Genomic DNA, 13,798 nt, shown 5'->3' on the forward strand with positions numbered 1-13,798 from the left:
ACATCATGAAAGGTGCTATATAAATGCAAGTCTTTCTTTCTTTACATTGCTTAATATCCTACTTTTAAGTCAGTTCAGGAAAAAGTTTGTAAGACATTTTTAGTGAGGGGTTTTAATGGAGAATTAAATGTTAAAAACTGGGAAAACTGTTTTTTCACCCAGAGGGTGGTGATGGTCTGGAACTCACTGCCTGAAAGGGTAGTTGAGGTAGAAACCCTCAACTCATTCAAAAGGAGTCTGGATGTGCACCTCAAGTGCCATAAACTGCAGGGCTACAGACCAAATTCTGGAAGGTGGAATTAGAATGGGTGGATCATTTTATGGCCGGCACAGTCACGATGGGCCAAGTGGCCTCTTTCTGTGCCTTAAACCTCCTATGATTCTGTGATTCTTAGTTGGTTACTGCAGTTTCATTGTATTGAGTTGGTTAGAAATGGATCTCTGCATTATTTTAAATTTCTCTTTTTTTGTTTGCATATCAATTAATGATAACTTTGGAGAATAGGACAAGTTAGTCATGTTGAATGCTCATAGGACATAGGAATTGCATTGATTCAGCAGTCTGGTAAATGCATCAGTCAAGTAGAGCACAGTCAATGTGCAGTGAAGCTCCTTCTATTCTGCTTCAAGTTCCCAAGATATGCCTTCACCTCAGTCTGCTGCATCAGTAATTTCTACCTCCTATACCAACCATTCTTGGGGTTTTTCTGAATGATACTCCCAACCTATGGTCATTTTTGTGTGGTGTATTTATATCAAGTAGAAATCAGATTAAATGGGTTCAAATTCATTTAATTTAGAAACTTTACAGTCAGCAATATGAGGAGATCAAATTTGGTTGAAATTAGAATTGGGTCCTTGAGGTGAAAATACAATTCAACTCCCTTTATCCCTTCTGAGTAAAAAAGTGATATATCAATTTAAAAGACAATCTAAAAATACATGAAAAAGTGTTTTAAATGTATGAGGCTGTTTGCTGGGACCAGGTAAGTGGTGGGATTGTCTACCGGGGCTATCCTACATGGGTGTCAGGAAGTGCTGCAAGTCCATGGCAAGGAAGGCCTAGGCTTACTTTGTGGGGCTTGGAGATGCAGTCCCTCTGGCCCCAATTCAATTCACCACTAGGTTGGCCTGACGGGAAATTCACTTTGGCTTCCTACTAAGGCAGTTGAGTTAAAATGCAGTCAGATCTCAATCTGCAAATTTAATGAAGGACCCTGCTGATTTTGGGCAGACAACTTAGCCACCTACCCAGAAGCCCAAGTAAAAAGCATTGTCACCAGGATCTGGGCAGATTTCCAGTGGGTCAGTAACCCAGGTAATTTTAACTGCCTGCCTGCCCTGTTTCCAGCCCTGATGTTTTGTAGTTAAAATCATCCCCATTGTTTTGTGGTTAATATCTGGGAGTTTGAAACAGCTTGGAAGTTTTTCTTGAAATGGCACTTTCAGCGAAACAAGAACTCGCTAGCAAATGAATGAGGAAACGCCAATTCAAGATAAAAAGAAAAAAATTACCGAAGATTAACTAAACTTAGTTGTTTAACAGAAGTTCTTGAAAGATTCAATTAACCTGCATAACAGCTGGCCCCTGATTGAATTAGTTTCTGTAAATTCGATTAATTTTATTTTGCATAGCAAATTTAGCCATTGTTGTCCTCTCACAAACCATCTTGTTTGTTGATCATGCAGGAAGCAATACACTGCTGTTCTTTCAGATAAAAGATCAGTTTTGAAAAGAATGCTATACTGTTTCAAATTTTATCCAATTAACAATAGGAAAACAGATGTCACAAGTACATTGGTGCACATCAGAAAGATATGAACACTTCACACATCTACATTGAACAGACAAGTCTTCATAACTGACCTTTGCTCAAAGGAACAATACTGCTAATTAACTCACGGAATGAAATCTATCTGATCCTGATGGAAGTAACACATGCCATTCAAACTGCAGAATCCCAAGTTTGACTTCCTTCACCCTGATTAGCATCAAAGTATACAGATGTAAAAATAAAGCTTGTGTTATGGGTGATGCATAAAACAGGACAAATTTAAAGATTACAAGCTAGTTTTGGTGACGTACAATTTTTATTTATCAGTACAGCTTCATTAACTGTTTAAATTAAGTATTTGTGCATTTATTTTTAAAACTGAACATTTTAAACATCAAAACATTTAAGGAACGCACAAAAAAATCTCGTAGCTCTTGCAGCAAAACTAACACATTCATTCAGGCTGGGAAGGAAAAGCATTGCGTATATTTCAGACTAATACAAACCCAAAGATTGCTTGACACAGTCAGTGTGGATGTAAAGAATTGGACTGTACTTCACTGGAAACACTCAACAAGTTGGGAAATAAAGCTTATATTTCCCAATATGATTTGGATATCGGGTATAAAAATCAAGCATCAACTTCTGTACAGCTCTCTTAGCTTATCATTTTGTTTTAACCCTCCATAAGTTCCAACTTATTCACAACTGTGGTTAGCACCGCAGCCTCACAGCTCCAGGGACCCGGGTTCAATTCTGGGTACTGCCTGTGCGGAGTTTGCAAGTTCTCCCTGTGACCGTGTGGATTTTCATCGGGTGCTCCGGTTTCCTCCCACCGCCAAAGACTTGCAGGTGATAGGTAAATTGGCCATTGTAAATTGCCCCTAGTGTAGGTAGGTGGTAGGGAATGTGGGATTACTGTAAGGTTAGTATAGATGGTTGGTTCTTGGTCGGCACAGACTCGGTGGGCCGAAGGGCCTGTTTCAGTGCTGTATCTCTAAATAAATAAACCCTGCAGCCTCTCCTACATAAAGTCACTCAAGATCACCAGCCTTATCCTTGAAGAGCTTCACCAGTTCCCTGTGCCCTACTGAATTGGCTTCATGGTCCTCATTTTCAAATCTCTCTGCCACCTTCCTTCGAGTGATTCTGTCCAGTCTTATGTCCCTTCTGCAGATCACTTCTCTGGTGCTGGATTCCTGCTCTACCATTGCTGCCCATTCCTACCCCTACCCTCAAACATTCTTTTCTGAAATCTCTTTTGTTTCAGTACATTACTCAGTGCCTTTAGAAACCCAGTCTTCTGCCATACTGTCAATGTCTATGCCAAACATTTCCCTCCTTTTCTCTTCTTTACCTTTTTACCACTTTGTCAATAGTTGCAAAATATTTTTGTTATGTGAGGTGCATTATAGTAATGTCCGTTGCCAGTGCTGTTTTTCATCAATGGGGGTGGACTGGGCACGTGGGAAATGAGCAGATGTCTTGAGTGCCCCAGTAACTGGTTCCATACTGCTGTATTTTTGGCACCCCCTTTCTCTGTGATATTCCTGTGCTCTGGGGAAGCCAGTTCATCCCTGTTCATCATTCAGGCAAGCGCAGAGGGTAAAATTCCCCAATTATGTGGTGGTGCACATCGCAAACTGAACCCCCATATGACTGGAATCTCAAACCCAAGCACTTTTCTTAAATCCTCCCCCTTCTCTAGTAATGATAACTCAGGTTGGGGTATGGGTCCAGGGTTTGAACTGTACTGCTCCATGCGGCCGTTCTCCATGTACGACCCTTTACACGAAGCATTCATGTGCTGTCTTCATCAAACATTCATAGAAATACACTTTCCAGCAGAGATTATTGATGAATAGTCAGCAACGTAGCCTATTTTTCTCTCCTGATAATCACCCTGTCCTTGTCCTAGATGAACTTTTTGTTACAGCTCTTTTAACATAGGCATAGAAACTGAGATTAAATGATCACAAGTCTCTAAATGATATTCTGGATCCAAACATAAAGATTCCCTTTATCTACTTGTGTGTCCTACCCAACCTCTCCTTTTTTGTCTTTTGCAAGATCCTGGATTTTTTGGAGCTATCCCTCCCTCCATTCATTCTGAAGATGGATGGATAGTGTCTGAATTAACATTTTACGACAGCCAACTAGACCTTTGAAATGCCTAACTTTCATTTTATCAACAACTGAATATCCCACATTCATTTCCTTACATTTAAAACCTAAGTTTGATATATCATTACTTCCTGATTTACCTCATCTCTTTTTGACCTGGTTGGTATGCTGAACTCCAGTCCTTGACCCTGAGTTTCTCAACACCATAAAAACTATAAAAGGCAATTCTGAAAATTGTATGGGAGCAATTTCATTATTCACTATTTCAATAAAATAGTCACGGGTTGGGTGTACAGTTCAGTGAGAACACTGAAACTGCACATAAATGGGAAATTTATGACAAAAATCCATTAATGTAACTGTTTTATATATACTAACAAAGTATATCAAATTTTAATGGAACCATTCTCAAGAGATCGTGAGAATGGAATTTCTTTACGGCAGCAATTTTATTTTGGTGGTTGAGAGTAAGGGGGCGTAAGCATTCACATCCCAAATGGTGACATCTTTAAGACTTCATTTAGCAAGTTAAAATTCTGAGGAATGCTCTCCTAAACTCAGTGTTGAAGGTAGTGTATATAATGGGATTTACTGCACTGTTGACATATCCAAGCCAGGTAGTAGCACTGTAGAGTTCTGTAGACACATGGCATTGCTTGCAGTGGATTTTCAGTATGTGTGTGATAAAAAACGGCAGCCAGCACATCAGGAATATACCTGTGAGGGGGCAAGATAATAACACAGTAATATAACCAATATCCTACAAAACCTTTCTTAGCCATCTTCCTCAATTCAACATGGCCAGGTGCACAATAAAACTCCCTTTACTTCATCTAAGGATTACTCACAAATGTGTTCCAGCTGTTCTGCAGATCATACACTTCAATAATGTAGAATGCATTCCACGTTTAATGTATCCTGCATACTATGTAACAGTAAAGAATGCTCCCTTAATGTGCTTTAAACCTCAACCTCAAACACATGAACATTTCCACTTGCCACTGTCAGTTATATTTATGATCTGACTGAGTGAGATTGCACTGTGGCAATCAGGAGCTCCAGTTAGAACATGACAGATATAAGAGGATGGGGTTTAACTCTTGGATTGGCTGGCTGCCCTCGTCTGCCTGTTGGAGGTCTCGTGTGTATGAAGGACCAGGCCTCATTACATGTCGCCAGTGAGCTGTGCGTCCCGAATGGGCATTCACAGCACCTGACTAGCTCTGGCCAGTGCAATAGCTGGCCAGCAAATACCTGGGCTCTGAGTGGAAGATCCCAATAAATATGACAGGTGATTGGGAACGGGGAACTCCACCATTGCCCCAGTTGCATAGAGAAGGCCAAGTTAAAATCTGCCCAAAGATCATGATAGTGTTTATCCAACTACAGAATTGCCATTAACACCTTCATTGCAGTGAAAATACATTTGCTAACAGGTTCTCCTATGTCAAGTTATTATGTGTATGCACACACAAACCCATCACATTTACAAATCTGTAAACATTTAGATTTTCAGTTAGTAACCCTTTTTTTAAAAGAAAAGCTGTTAGAAAGAATTATCATTAGTATTGGAAAGTCAACATGTTTAATTACTGTGCAGCAGCAAATGAAAAGGCAGAATTTGTGGCCAAAACTGTGCAATCCAAATCAGGGGAAGTCATACTTAAACTGCTTGGTATTCTGGGCAGATCACACCTAAAATATTGTGTACACTTCTGGTTGTCCAGACCCCAAGAAGACATTCAAAGGCTACAGGCAGTTCAGACAATCTCACAAGTCTGATCCTTAGTGTCAGAGTGTTGTGGTATGCGGAAAGAATTAACAGAAAACTTGGGCCTCTTGCCATTGAAACGAAATGCTGTTAGCTGTGGCTCAGTTGGTATTATTCTTGCCTCTAAGGCAGAGGTTGTGAGTTCAAGTCCCACTCCAGGACTTGAGCACAAAAATCAAGGCTAACGCTCCAGTGTAGGACTGAGGGAGTGCAAGGGTAGTGTCTCCTTTAAAACATTCTTATTGGGTGGGAAAGTGGAGCTGCAGCCTAAGATCAGCCATGAATGTATTGAATGCTGGAGCAGGCTCGATGGGCTGTATGGTCTACTCCTGCTCCTAATTCTTGTGAAGTAACTGCGTGATGATCTTGTAGAGATATAAGGTGGTAAACGATATTGACAAAGGTACAGAGCACTCCTTCAAACTAGAGTCAAATTAATAAAAAGCATGTTTTGAACTAATACCTGGAAGTTTTTCACACAAAGATGATTCATTCTGTTATGTTTCAATAATGACCTTTTTTTGTCTGCTAATAACTAGCTACTTCTATTTCCAGATCCTCCAGAAAATTCCCATTAAAGGTTAACAAAAGCAATACAAGAGAAGCATAACTGATGCAATGTGCTTACTCCAAGCATCTGGTGTTCAGTTAACAATATCCCAGTAACATATAGATCAAAAATATGGAATTGACTTCTGCACAGAGCAGTGACAGCAAACACTGTGGATTTAATTGAGAAAACAATCCTGCAATAGGGAACTGTAGGATCATTCTGGAAGGATTAACTAACATGGCCAAGAATAACCTTTCTTATCTTGCAGTATTTCTGGTTACATCAAGAATAACAGATTCCTGTGAGGGATTTGTTGAGATGAACTCACATACTGCAAAGGCAAAACGGAACTGAGCCTATTCTAATGTATTCAAAATGTTTCTAAAATTACAAGTAAATTTCTCCTGGTGTTGTTCATGAACAAATTTTAAAAAGGAATAATTAAATGCATACATAAATAAATATATACATCTGTGCCCCTGAATGACACTACTCACACAAATAAATCTTTGTCATTCTCTGACATTAGTTACATCAAATCTGTCAGGGATCCTTCCTGCCATTTGTTATATATCCAAATTAGAAATAGATATTTCCAAAATATATAATCTTATTGAATTATTTGTGACTATTAGAGCTATATGCAATATAAATAGAAATACTACTGCCAATGTGAGGTGGTCTCACATCTCTCGCTTTCGTGCACTCGGGTGTTAGATCACCAGCCCAACTTCCAAGAGCATTGACACTTTCCTTTTGATGCACCCTCTAAACCAACTTCATATATTATAGCAGTGACAGTGTAACTGCATTCTGTTGCTCAATCTCACTCAGATTCTCTGTTCTCAGACTTCAGTGAGATCTCAGGTTTCAGTCTCAATCCTGATGGCTCATTTGGTGAAGGCAACATAGAACTGAGCTAAACAAATGAGAAGCCCCCAGGCCGGATGTTCAGTGTGTGTTGCATTAGCTGATCACCACAGGGGTGGAAGTAGGGTACTGCAATTGGCCTCAGCATTCCTGAGCTTCAGGGGATAAAATCACCGAGGGTTTCCATTGTTGATTATTATCCAGTGAACCCTGCAGGAAAATATATGGCATTCTGGGCAAGAAGAGTAATAGGCTCCCAAAGAAGAATAGCTTGCAAACAATTATTGTCTGAGTTGAAAAATGAAATATGGTCACTTGGATGAAGTGGAGCATCTGTGGAAACCATACCCCAACTATAGTTAATGTCTTCAGGAGTAGAGTTGCCAATTCTGGTTGGACATATACCTGCAGATTTCAACACATGACTTCCTGCCTCCAATCGCACTGCCCAGTCAAACTTTTCCCCCCATCCCTAATATTTCAACAACTAATAAACAAGTGTTGTAAAAAAAAAATTAATACCGCTTAGATTTTTTTCCTGCGTTGCCTGCAGCACGGGGCAGGAGATAAATCATTAATCACTTGGGACTCCAGGATAATTGTAGAGGATTGGCAACCCTATTTAGGAGAGAAGGAAGGTGAGGCCTAGTCTGAGGTTTTTTTTATTCGTTTGGGGGATGTGAGTATCGCTGTCTAGACCAGTATTTATTTCCCATCCCTAATTGCCCTTAAGAAAGTGGTGGTGAGCTGCCTTCTTGAACCATTGCAGTCCTTTGGGTGTAGGTACACCCATAGTGCTGTTAGGAAGTTAGTTCCAGGAACTTGACCCAGCGGCAGTGAAGGAATGGCGATTTAGTTCCAAGTCAGGATGGTGTGCAGCTTGGAGGGGAACTTGCAGGTGGTGCTGTTCCCATGCATTTGCTGCCCTTGTCCTTCTACGTGGTAGAGGTCATGGGTTTGGAAGGTGCTGTTGAAGGAGTCTTGGTGTGTTGCTGCAGTCCATATTGTATATGGTACACACTGCTGCCACTGTGCATCAGTGGTGAAGGAAATGAATGTTGAAGGTGGTGGAGAGGTGCCAATCAAGCAGGCTGCTTGCCATGGATGGTGTTGAGTTTCTTGAGTGTTGTTGGAGCTGCACCCATCCAGGCCTGTGGAGAGTATTCCATCACACTCCTGACTTGTGCCTTGGAGATGGTGGACAGGCTTTGGGGAGACAGGAGGTGAGTTACTTGCCACAGAATTCCCAGCCTCTGACCTGCTCATAGCCACAGCATTTATGTGGCTGGCCCAGTTCAGTTTCTGGTCAATGGTGACCTCCAGGATGTTGTTAATGGGGGATTCAGCGATGGTAATGCCATAGAATGTCAAGGGGAGATCGTTAGATTCTTTCTTGTTTGAGATGGTCATTGCCTGGCACTTGTGTGGCGCGAATGTTACTTGCCACTTATCAGCCCAAGCCTGGGTGTTTGCCAGGGATTGCTTCATATGGACATGGGCTGCTTCAATATCTGACGAGTCACAAATGGCGCTGAACATTGTGCAATCATCAAACATTCCCATTTCTGACCTTATGATGGAGGGAAGGTCATTGAAGCAGCTGAAGATGGTTGGGCCTAGGACACTACCCTGAGGAACTCCTGCAGTGATATCCTGCAGCTGAGATTATTGACCTCCAACGACCACAACCATCTTCCTTTGTGCTAGGTATGACTCCAACCAGTGGAGAATTTTCCCCCTGATTTCCATTGACACCAATTTTGCTAGGGCTCCTTGATGCCACACTCAGTCAAATTCTGCCTTGATGTCAAGAGCAGTCACTCTCACCTCACCTCTTGAGTTCAGCTCGTTTGTCCATATTTGGACCAAGGCTGCAATGAGGTCAGGAGCTGAGCGGCCCTGGCGGAATCCAAACTGTGTGTCAGTGAGCAGGCTACTGCTGAGCACGTGCCGCTTGATTGCACTGTTGATGACACCTTCCATCACTTTGCTGATGGTTGGGAGTAGACTGATAGTGTGGTAATTAGCCAGGTTGGATTTGTCCTGCTTTTTGTGTACAGGACATACCTGAGCAATTTTCCACATTGCCGGGTAGATGCCAGTGTTGTAGCTGTACTGGAACAGCTTGGCCAGGGGGCACGGCTAGTTCTGGAGTACCAGTCTTCACTGCTATTGCAGGAATGTTGTCAGGGTCCATAGTCTTTGCAGCATCCAGTGCCTTCAGTCATTTCTTGATATCACGTGGAGTGAATCGGATTGGCTGAAGACTGGTATCTGTGATGCTGGAGACCTCAGGAGGAGGCCGAGATGGATCATCCACTCGGTACTTCTGGCTGATGATGGATGCAAATGCTTCAGCCTCGTCTTTTGCACTGATATCTGGGCTCCCCCATTGTTGAGGATGGGGCTATTTTTGGAGCCTCCTCCTCTAGTCAGTTGTTTAATTGTCCACCACCATTCATGACTGGATGTGGCAGGACTGCAGAGCTTACATCTGTTCTGTTGGTTGTGGGATCGCTTAGCCCTATCTATTGCATGCTGCTTCTGTTCTTTGGCATGCAAGTAGTCCTGTGTTGTCACTTCGCCAGGTTGCACCTCATTTTTAGGTATACCTGATACTGCTTCTGCCATGCCCACCTGCACTCTTCATTGAACCAGGTTTGGTAGAGTGGGGGATATGCCAGGCCATGAGGTTACAGATTGTGGTTGAATACAATTCTGCTGCTGCTGATGGCCCACACGCCTTATGAATGCCCAGTTTTGAGTTGCTAGATCTGTTCGAAATCTATCCCATTTACATAGTGATAGTGCCACACAACACGATGGTGGGTACCCTCAGTGTGAAGATGGGACTTGGCTCCATAAGGATTATGCAGTGGTCACTCCTAATAATACTGTCATGGACAGATGCATCTGTGACAAGTAGATTGGTGAGGACGAGGTCAAGTAGGTTTCTCCCTATTGTTTCGATCTAGGATACAGAATCAGAAGCACTGATCCTTCCAAAGGTCCTCAGACTATTATATCTTCACATAGTTAAGATTTATTTAACTTTCTAAGATGGATACTTACCCAGAACAATAACCAACATCCGGGTTGCTTTCCTTTCTCTCATTTGCAGGTTCCTGCGCTTTAGTGTGGGTCTCAGGGAAGTTGTGGTTTTGCCACTCGACAGTTTTTTCACTTCAGAAGCATGCTTTGTTGTACAGATGCTCCTTCTCTCTGATTCCTCAACCCCATTCTCTGTTTTTGCAAATGAAGCATGGCTCATACTGCAGTAATTTGCTATTTCAACTGGGGCAAGCAGCTTGTTATTTGGAGAAAGACCCTTCTGCTTGTTAAACTTCAAACAAGTGAACGAATGCAAGCTTCTAGGAAAATTTTCTATCTTTTCCTAGTAATAAGAAAATGTAATTATATTAGAAAAATTAGTATAACAATTGTTCAAAATATTTGTCAACTAAAAGCAAAACAATCTGCAGTTGTTGGAAACTGAAACAAAAGCAGAAAATGCTGGAAACAATCAGCAAGTCAGGCAGAATCTGTAGAGAGAAAAGATCAGTTAAAGTTTCAGCTGAAACATCTAAAAAAAAAGACTTGCATTTATATAGCACCTTTCATGACCTCAGGATGTAGTAAAACACTTTACAGTCAATTAATTACTTTTTAACAAAAACAAGAAATGCTGGAATCACTCAGCAGGTCTGGCAGCATCTGTGGAAAGAGAAGCAGAGTTAACGTTTCAGGTCAGTGACCCTTCTTCGGAACTGACAAATATTAGAAAAGTCACAGATTATAAACAAGTGAGGTGGGGGTTGGGCAAGAGATAACAAAGGAGAAGGTGCAGATTGGACCAGGCCACATAGCTGACCAAAAGGGCACGGAGCAAAGGCAAACAATATGTTAATGGTGTGTTGAAAGACAAAGCATTAGTACAGATTAGGTGTGAATATACTGAATATTGAACAGCAGCAAGTGCAAACCTGAAGAAAAACAACCTGAAAAAAACAGTGGGTAAGCAAACTGAACAAACTAAGATGAAATGAAATAAATGCAAAAAAAGATTGTAAAAAATGTAAAAAGGAATGTAAAAAAAAAGGAAGAAAAAATAACTAAAAATGACTAAAAATGAAAGTAAAGTGGGGGGGCTGTCATGCTCTGAAATTATTGAACTCAATGTTCAGTCCGGCAGGCTGTAATGTGCCTAATCGGTAGATGAGATGCTGTTCCTCAAGCTGGCGTTGATGTTCACTGGAACACTGCAGCAATCCCAGGACAGAGATGTGAGCATGAGAGCAGGGGGGAGTGTTGAAATGGCAAGCAACCGGAAGCTCAGGGTCCTGCTTGCGGACTGAGCGGAGATGTTCCGCAAAGCGGTCACCCAGTCTGCGCTTGGTCTCCCCAATGTAGAGGAGACCACACTGTGAGCAGCGAATACAGTATACAGTATAATTACTTTTTAAGTTCTGATGAAAGGTCACCGATCTGAAACGTTAACTCTGCTTCTCTCTCCACAGATGCTACCAGACCTGCTGAGTATTTCCAGCACTTTCTGTTTTTATTAATAATTTTTTAAGTGCAGTGACTGTTGTAATGTAGAAAACATGGCAGCCAATTTACACACAGCAAGCTCCTATAGTGAGCAATGTGATATGACCAGACAATCTGTTTTAGTGATGTTGGTTGAGGGATCAATATTGGCCAAGACATCAGGGATAACTCCCTTGCTCTTCATCAAAATAATGCCATGGAATCTTTTACGACCAGCTGAGAGGGCTTCTGGGTTAGTGTTTCGGGTGAAGACACTTCTTCAATATTTTGGACCTGAAATATCACTAGCTTGTTCTCTCCACATATGCTGCCTGACCTACTGAGTGTTTCTAGTTCAAAATAGCTTTAGTTGACTTATTCAGTTCCTCTTCATGTTGATGTATGTGGACTCAATACAAATGCAACATCAACTGTGGCTTGACAATACTTCCTCTCTGAACATTGTAGTACTCTAGCCATAGTCCCAAAGGACCAGCAGCATCTCTCCCCATTAGAGAGACAGTTGGTGATGAATAACTTGAGGGTCACCACTCCTCAAACATGGGGCAAGGCGAGGAAGCAGGTGTCCATGAACTACCAAAGCTAATATGGGGATTGAACCCACACTGTTGCCATCTTTCTGCATCATACACTTGCCGTCTAGCCAACTGAGCTAACGAAGCACCCCCACCCCCACCCCCGAACATTGTATAGTGAAAATAGATGTATCATACTGTGCTTAAAAGTGGGCAGTACTGACACATTTCGGAGCCTTTAGGAAGAAACATATTCTAAATGAACCTAATCTAAAAACTAAGAAAAGTAGTAAGTTTCTAGAATCAAATGCAATGACGTTATTGTTTCCAAGGGTGATTTTGTATACTTCTCTGTGCTTAAGCATTGCAACATGTCTAACAAGACCATTTACAGAGGTGTCAATTCCCCTCTGAGAACTTGGACCAACATAGCATTTTGTAACTTTAGATATGGTGCAAAGAAAGAGGTCAATGTGCTTGAAATTGGTGATCCAGAAGTTGTATTGCAAGGGTGCGTACAACATTCCATAGCCTTTACAGAACAATTCAAATCTTTAGTTCTCAGTTTTCACATGAACTTTATTAACTCCTGCTTTACAATGCCCTTAATACTTTGAATTAACATTGTTATGGGACTAAGGTTACAAAAGGCTAATTTCCTGGAGATTTAAATTTAATAGATTGTCGTGTAAAGGCTTCTATTTGCCATGAATTCTGTATGCCTTAATCTTTGTTGTGAACCTCACTTGAATGCCGACTGAAAATTCAAGTAGATTATAGCCCTCTTCAATCAGCTCAGTTCCCTTTGTGTATTTGTCAGAAACATTTCGTTCTCTCCTCTTTCTCCCAGTCTGGCTCTCTCCCTCATCTTCTTTCTTTACCATTCTCCTATTTTGGTGGTCGGCATGTTGTGCAATTCATTATTTTCTATTCCAAGCTTACAGCTGACCATTCAATTATATAATGTACCCATATTCTTCTTTGCTTGTCTGTCTACTACTGTGTCAGTTTGACTCAATTAGTAGCACTCTCATCTCTGAGCTAAAACATTATGGGTTTAAATTCTAATTCAGGACTTGAGCACAGAAACTAGGCTGATATTACGATGAAGTATATAGCAGTTCTGCATTGTTGGAGGCAAGGCTCTTAGATCAAATGTTAAACAAAGGTCCTAGCTACATCTTCTGATGCATCAGGTGGACTTTATGACTCCTTAACACTAGTTAAAGATGATCTGTGAGATTTCGAAGAAGATCTGGGAGTTCTCTTGGTGTCCTGGGAAACATTCCTCCCTTAACCCACACAAAAAAACTGATTAACTGGTCATTGCTATTTGTGATGAATTGCAGATTTAGGATCATTTCTGAAATGTAATAATTTGCCATGTCAATGAATGTATTTCTTATTCCACATCCACTTCTTTAGACAGAAGCAACTTCTAAAACTTTCTTTTGAGTTCTGAATAATATGTCCACAATATATCAGTTTTCTCATCATCATCAGCCTCATCACTTCACTCTTGTGTTAATTCAAGAACTCTCTCATCAGCCACTTTCTTGTCCAACTAATTTTTAGTCTACATCTTACACAAATGTCTCTAGTTTTCATGATACTTTAATATTCAAAGTTCAGTTTATAA

At 41.1% G+C, this 13,798-nt stretch overlaps 1 protein-coding gene across 1 annotated transcript in view; it reads right to left on the reverse strand.

Moving 5' to 3' along the window:
* Positions 1–4,419: 4,419 nt before the first annotated feature.
* Positions 4,420–13,798, reverse strand: part of drd3 (dopamine receptor D3) — a 62,075-nt gene continuing 52,696 nt past the window's right edge. The window contains exons 5-6 of the mRNA XM_068039879.1: positions 10,166–10,487; positions 4,420–4,616 (exon numbers count right to left, since the gene is read on the reverse strand). Of these exons, the coding sequence (XP_067895980.1) occupies positions 4,420–4,616; positions 10,166–10,487 (519 nt within the window). The remainder of the gene's footprint in view (positions 4,617–10,165; positions 10,488–13,798) is intronic.

The sequence above is a fragment of the Heterodontus francisci genome, chromosome 10, assembly GCF_036365525.1.
Source record: "Heterodontus francisci isolate sHetFra1 chromosome 10, sHetFra1.hap1, whole genome shotgun sequence".
Lineage (NCBI taxonomy): Eukaryota > Metazoa > Chordata > Chondrichthyes > Heterodontiformes > Heterodontidae > Heterodontus > Heterodontus francisci.